Source organism: Rhododendron vialii, chromosome 1a (genome assembly GCF_030253575.1).
Source record: "Rhododendron vialii isolate Sample 1 chromosome 1a, ASM3025357v1".
NCBI lineage: Eukaryota > Viridiplantae > Streptophyta > Magnoliopsida > Ericales > Ericaceae > Rhododendron > Rhododendron vialii.
The window spans coordinates 3,124,548-3,131,962 of record NC_080557.1 but is presented as its reverse complement, the minus strand read 5'-3'; the positions used below and the strand labels follow the sequence as shown (position 1 = coordinate 3,131,962).

Here is a 7,415-nt window from a genome sequence, read left to right as displayed (position 1 = left end):
TAGATCTTACTTGATAGATCTCATTGAGATCTTTTAAATAATGCAAAAAAAAATGAAAAAAATATTTCTCATTTTCATTATATTTAAACTTGAAATTACATTTTTTTTAATTATATTTAAATTTGAAATTACATTTTTTTTTAAAAGTTATTTTTTTAGAAACCAAAACACCCAAAATTAATTAATTATATATATATGGAGTTGAAACCAAAACACCTAAATGGGTTGTACCAGCAAAACGTGCAAAAGTCAATACATGGAGTTGAAAAGGAAAAGAAGCTTTTATACAAAGCTTTTTACAAATGCTATGCATTTTGCAAAACAGAATAAAGTGCCAGCTTTCTTTTGACCTTTTGAAATGTTTATTTTCTGCACCAAGATTTTAGTATTAGAGATTACATAAAAATAGAAAGCAAGCAGTTGCATCCTCATTAAAGAGATGAAATCGAAACATCTTCATCTGGGGAGAGAAAAGATGATCAACCAATACAATCAATTAGAAACCATTGAATACCCACCTAACACTTTCCTGTTAAATTCACCAACCCAACATTTACATTTCCTTCAGCCCTTTAATTCATGATGATACCCGAACTTCTGACCAGTCCACCCCACTGTCAATTTTCTCTTCCCAACATTACCTCTCTCTCTCTCTCTCTCTCTCTCTCTCTCACACACACACACACACACACGCACTCCCTTGTTCTCATTTGAAAAGGCTTCAGTTGGTTTGTTTTCTTTGTTGGCTTTCAGCAGCCCAGGCAACTTGAGGACACATTCCTTATCTTGAAACCCCTAAAAACTTCATTTGTTTTCTTTAGCAACCCATTTGTTCCTGAGCAGTAGTTTTCCAAACTACAGGCTAGTTTTTGTTTTTGTTTTTGTTTCGATTATTGGGGTTTTCTGGGGAAAAAAAAGACCACACCAATACTGGCGGAAAATGGTTTGTGATATCTCAAAGATTGAGTCTTTAACCCAGTAATCATATATTTGTTGCAACTCCAAAGCCACTGCTCACTTGGTGGAGTCTGTTTTTCTGGATACAATGGAGTTGGAGTGGAGAAAGAAATGGGGCTTTTGAAATGGTTAGAGCGTTTTGATACATTACCTCCCTCTTGCATCTGTTTCTGAGATTTTAGCCCCTGTCCTGAAATGGGTATTGTGTTTTTCAGCTCTATCCTTGTTCTACCACTCTTCTTTAGGGTTTTAGTATTTTGTCAAGAACCCAACACTGATGAGTACTTTGTCTCTGATTTCTTCCAGAAGATGGGCATAGCTTCTTCTGATGGTAACTTTTCTGGTCCTGTTTGTTCATGGGAAGGAGTATCCTGTGACCAAGAAAATGTTGTTGGGTTAGTGGCTTCTGGTTTGGGTTTATCTGGTTTAATTCCTGACACCACCATTGGCAAGCTAGAATATCTTGAATACCTAGATCTGAGCAACAACAACATCACTGGCTTGCCTTCTGATTTCTGGAGTTTGGGTTCTTTGAAATCTCTGAATCTCTCATCTAACCAGCTTTCTCAGACCCTCCCAAGCAATATAGGCAATTTTGGCTTACTTGAAACCCTTGACCTTTCTTCAAACAATTTTTCTGGGGGAATCCCTGATGCCTTTGGCTCCCTTGTCAGCCTTCAAGTTCTTAAGCTCAATCTTAATGGGTTTGAATCAAATATTCCATCTGGGATTACTAACTGCCAATCTTTGGTTTCAATTGATGTGTCATCAAATGAGCTAATTGGCACTCTTCCTAATGGGTTTTTTGCTGCATTTCCTAAGCTTAAGTCCTTGAATATAGCTGGAAATGGGATTCAAGGCCGCGATTCGGATTTTGAGGGGATTGGTTCCACTTCCGTTACATATCTAAATATTTCACGGAATTCGTTTCAGGGTCCGGTTATCGGTGTTTTTCAGGAGCCCTTGGAGGTGATTGACTTGAGCCAGAACCAGTTTCAGGGCCACATTTCTCAGGTGAATTTCAGTTCTAGCTTCAATTGGTCTAATTTGGTTTACTTGGACTTGTCTGAGAATCAACTTAGTGGGGAGCTTTTTAGTAATCTGAGTGAAGCCCAGAATCTGAAACACCTTAATCTTGCTTACAATAGATTCTCTGCACAACCATTTCCAGAAATTAGTATGCTCTTTGGTTTAGAGTATCTCAACTTGTCTGGAACCAAACTCATTGGACCCATCCCATCTGAAATTTCAGAATTGACTAGCTTGGAAACACTAGATATTTCCCAAAACCAACTAGTCAGCCAAATTCCTCAAATAAGTACCAAAAACCTTCAAATTATTGATGTTTCCTATAACAATCTAAGTGGAAGCATCCCAATATCCCTCTTGGACAGGCTCCCATTGATGGAGATCTTCAATTTCTCCTACAATAATTTGACCCTTTGTGCTTCGGGATTTTCACCCGAAACCATCCAAGAAGCCTTCATCGGGTCAGTAAATAGCTGCCCCATTGCTGCAAACCCAGATCTCTTCAGGAGGAAACCACACCAAGATAATGGTTTCAAGCTTGCTCTTGCTTTAACCATCTCCTTGGTTTGTTTACTTGTGGGATTACTGTTTTTAGCCTTTAGGTGCCGTAGAAAAACCAGAATGTGGGCAGTGAAACAGACTTCTTACAAAGAGGAACAAATCCTTTCCGGTCCCTTTTCGTTCCAAACTGATTCCACCACATGGGTAGCCGATGTTAAGCTCGCAACTTCTGTCCCAGTGGTCATTTTCGAGAAACCACTGTTGAATTGCACATTTGCAGACCTCTTGTCTGCGACTTCACATTTTGACCGTGGCACATTGTTGGCGGAAGGGCGTTTCGGTCCAGTTTACAGAGGGTTCCTACCCGGTGGGATCCATGTAGCTGTGAAAGTTTTGGTTCATGGCTCAACCATGACTGACCAAGAAGCTGCAAGAGAGCTTGAGTACCTTGGTCGGATCAAGCACCCTAATCTTGTTCCACTCACTGGATATTGCTTAGCCGGTGACCAAAGGATCGCCCTTTACGACTACATGGAAAATGGAAACTTGCAAAACTTGCTCCATGATTTGCCATTAGGTGTTCAGACAACCGAAGACTGGACCACAGATACGTGGGAAGAGGAAGATAACAATGGGATTCAAAATGTGGGGTCTGAAGGTTTGTTGACGACTTGGCGATTTAGGCACAAGATCGCGCTTGGCACTGCTCGTGCCCTTGCATTTCTTCACCACGGGTGCTCACCTCCTATAATTCATAGGGATGTAAAAGCTAGTAGTGTTTATCTTGATTGCAATCTGGAGCCTAGACTATCTGATTTTGGATTGGCAAAGATTTTTGGGAATGGACTAGAAGATGAAATCACTCGTGGGTCCCCCGGTTATGTCCCACCGGAGTTTTTGCAACCGGAAACTGGATCCCCAAAGATCCCCACGCCTAAATCGGATGTTTATGGATTTGGGGTCATTCTGTTTGAGCTCATTACTGGGAAAAAGCCGGTCGAAGATGACTACCCGGATGAGAAAGAAGCAAATTTGGTTTCTTGGGTGAGAGGACTGGTGAGGAAAAACCAAGGGTCTAGAGCTATCGATCCGAAAATTCGTGGAACTGGATCAGATAAACAGATGGAGGAAGCCTTGAAGATTGGATATTTATGCACAGCTGATCTTCCTTCGAAGCGACCGAGCATGCAACAGGTAGTTGGAATTCTCAAGGATATTGAATCAATTAGTAAACAATGAAGAACAAAACATCTGGTTTCTCTGCAATTTTTTTGTTTATGTTTTTCATGTCCTATGTTTTGGGTCCTTCTCTGCTGCCATGGATGGACATGTACAGTAATCTTGAGATTCTGTTTTGGAATTTGGCTTGTTTCTTTTCTTACCATTGTTGGTGGCAGAAGAGCTTGATTATATACTTGGGTTGATCTTGATCCTTCAAAGATTGCATTCTTACAAAATTATCAAATCTTCTCGGGTTTTAGAATGTACGTTCTGAAACATGATACACCTGAAACGTCGACTTTAGATTCAAATTGGTCCCCAAAGCTTTTCTTGTTTACTTAAAAACATCAGGCAGTGGATCTTTGAGAATAGAAAATGTAAAACCAGTGGTTACCATTCTCTGAGAAAATTTGTTTTACTTTCCTAATTTCAACAAATGTCCTTTGTTTTCTTGGATCCTCAGCACTTGTACGAAGCAGATTCTCATCTTCTAATTCATTTGAACCTACACATGAAACCTTTGCCTTTTAGTCCATAACTGATCCCACCAACCGCAACGGCAAGTTACACTGTTGCACCATGAACTGGAACCCCCTTGTATTGCTATTTCACACAAGCTTTAGCTTGCGGGAAGGGTGGCCCAAAAGATTTTGCTTTTAGTGAGAGTCTTACTAGAACTTGTGTTAATTTGCAAGACACTTACCTCGGCTCTGCAAGGCTTTGCATAGCATTTGAGGTAACACTTTAGGGTACCCTAAAGAATGGGGTTTTAATTACTAGGACTTTTGTTAAATTGTAAGACACTTAACTCGGCTCTGCAAGGCTTTGCATACCATTTGAGGTTAACACTTTAGGGTACCCTAAAGAGTGGGGTTTTAATTCAATGGTCAATGGGATGTTGGTGATGTCCAGGACCACTTGTTTTCTATATGTTTGCCCATATTTAGACCCAGTCATTCAGAAAGCTCCCATAGGCTGTTAATGGTGTTGGAACTCTCTGAAGGAGGCAGATGCATGCTTTTAAGTGGTGGAGAGCAAATGATGGGCAGCATTTTGTTTGCTTGTTTATGCATTCTTTTAATGCTTTGTTTGTACTGCCACTGGTAAGTTTTGATGGACCTGGTTGGTAAATTTTGGCACCATTACTGTTATGACTCTCAGCCATTTACTGTACTGATACACCATGGACCACCAAACTGGACCACTATTCCATTCCTGAGCCATGCATGTGATCGTTTTGACTTTGAGAGAAGAAATAGGTAAACGAGCCAAATCGAGCAGAGTAATACGTAACTATGTATTTTTGTAACTTACTTTTCCGGTAAAGGCGATGTGAAGGAACAGAGTGTTGCCTTGCTGTAACTTGTTTTAGCATGACTCGAAAACTTGTTAAGTTGGAAAATCTGGTAAAATTTCTTGTTTCTCTCTCAAACGACTCGTTGCTTGAACAATGGACGAAAGCGGGTTATCTGCCCATGTCTTCCAGCGGTTGTTGGGTCATTACAGGTTCTTATTGGGATTGTTTGGGCAATCTCGTTTCAAAAAACTGGTCAACCTTGGCTCATCTCTCTATAAAAGGCGACTTGGTTTGTGTACAGTTCAATATTACGCATAAGCTAAATGAAAAAATCCCAAGCTCAAAAAATTAACGAGCTTCAGAATTACTGACGTTTGACTTGTTCACAATACGAGTTGATCTTAAGCAAGTTATTTTGAGCAAAACTCATGCCTAGTGTCACGCCCGAGATTTTACCCTTGCGTGCCGCCATGCCTTTTTTAGGGGTCACGTGAGAGGAAGGAAGTGATCCGGTTTCTATGAAGGAGACACGCTCTAGTAGCCAGATCGGTTTTACAGCCTTAATTAAGTCCACCTTCAATCCTCTATGTCAAAATTGAACCATTTTCAAAAAGATTTTGCTGACCTTTTTATTTTGTTGTCTCTGCACGATTGCATCTAAAAATACTAATCTCATTCCAGCCTTCTAGCTAGGTAGCTGTTATTGAAGTCAAAGCTTGATATGTACATAGTAACAGATATGATAGTTTTGCAATGTATGTCACAGGAGAGAGAGGGGGTCCTGCCAGACTAGATTGTAGGATATGAATGATTATCTCATTAGAATATGATGCCAAGCCCACTTAAACAACTATAAGTTTTTTTTTCTTCTTCTTATGGCCAAATGTCCGGGTCATTTTGCGCGCAACTTTTACTAATTCTGGAGTCTTGAAGCTAACCGCTAGCAAATCTCCAGTGGTTCCAATATTTGAAATGTTTGACCTTCATAGAAATCAAAACTTGTAACCTCTTGGGGGAAGCTTTTTAGTTGCATTCTCATGTTCGCTTAGCGTAAATAGTTAACAACTATCAAGAGCATGCGGATAACAAATTGAAAAGTTGTGGTGAGAGGTTCCTATCACAATAGATACCAAGAAAATGCATCATTGCCTCACTTAGTCAATACACATAACACAGTCAAGGCATTCATGGTGTAGCTGTTAATGGCAAGTTCATGGCAACATTAGGTTATTGTTGGATTTGATGGTTGAGCATATTGGACTTTTTAACGCAATCTTGTCTCTGGTCCACGTAATAGATTGAACTGTGCTTTGGAACTTGTAATTAAAGTTCACCATTGTCTCATTTTGGTCTAAAAGATAGAATTGTGAAATCTCCACGAGTCTCGTTTTGATGATTTGAATCGTTCCAAACGTTAAAATGAATCTGGACCGTTCTTTTTTTTTTTCATGAACATTTTCATTTTCAGTGCATGCAACTTGAAATATATCTCTAGCTTTCAATATTAATAACTATCATACATGTTGGTGGGAATATACTCTCTCGTCCCATTTTAAATCCTCCCTACGTACGTGCCATTTTAACTTTCAAAAAAATCGTATTTTTCATAATCTTTGTTGAAACTTTTTTTCACCGTTTTAAAGTAGTCATTGAGATCTTTTAAACGATGCAAAACAAATTTAAAAAGTACTCTATTTTTTGAGGTTAAAGTTACACGGTCTCTCGTAAGGACCATTTAAATTGAGATGGAAGGAGTATAATTGTGTACCTCAGTGACGAGTGATATGGAGGCCCAAGGGGCCCTTTTCCGGGTCCAAACAAATACAGCCCAAGGAGTCCTTTTCAGAGACTAGAGAGTAGAGACCCTTTTGGATTTTCTTCCAGGGGAACCATCAATGGCTTGCAAGAACTGTCTTTAAACACACAAACCAAAACCATGATCGGTAAGGGCGACGACGCCACCGACGCTGAGGAAGATGAGGTAGACTCCGTTGGCCTCGGCGGCGTCGAAGGCGGCGAGCGAATATAATTTTCAATTTACTGACGGTTATGATCCTTCTGTGGGAAAAGCTGCAACAGTGGGGGGAGAGAGAGAGATGGAGATGTAGTGGCCTCATGGGGGGTTTCGTTCACCGGAAATGGTAATCGTTGTCGGAGCACGAGGTCATCGGATCCGTTGATATCGTGGAACAAACGCTAGCGGTGGTGAATTCGGGGTGGCAGCACTGTAGGGCAGCTGATAGCCGTCCAAGAGTGTTTTCAATTGGTTCGAATTTAAAAAAAAAAAAAAAACTTTTCCAAGGAATGTTATCCAAGTCTTGGATGAGTTTTTTTTTTTCTTCTTAAATTCGGACCATTGGAAAAGTCATTTTTAAATTCGGAGCATTGATTGCTCTGATGGAGAAGATGA

General features: G+C 40.0%; 1 protein-coding gene across 1 annotated transcript; it reads left to right on the top strand.

Moving 5' to 3' along the window:
- Positions 1 to 419: 419 nt before the first annotated feature.
- Positions 420 to 3,926, top strand: LOC131303511 (probable LRR receptor-like serine/threonine-protein kinase At2g24230). The gene has a single exon (XM_058330403.1). It carries the CDS (start codon positions 1,153 to 1,155, stop codon positions 3,724 to 3,726), a length of 2,574 nt encoding a protein of 857 aa, XP_058186386.1. The 5' UTR covers positions 420 to 1,152; the 3' UTR covers positions 3,727 to 3,926.
- The last annotated feature ends 3,489 nt before the right edge of the window (positions 3,927 to 7,415 follow it).

Bases quoted from the DNA above. Each gene is read 5' to 3' on its own strand.
- LOC131303511 (XM_058330403.1), top strand. From the start codon at position 1,153: ATGGGTATTGTGTTTTTCAGCTCTATCCTTGTTCTACCACTCTTCTTT.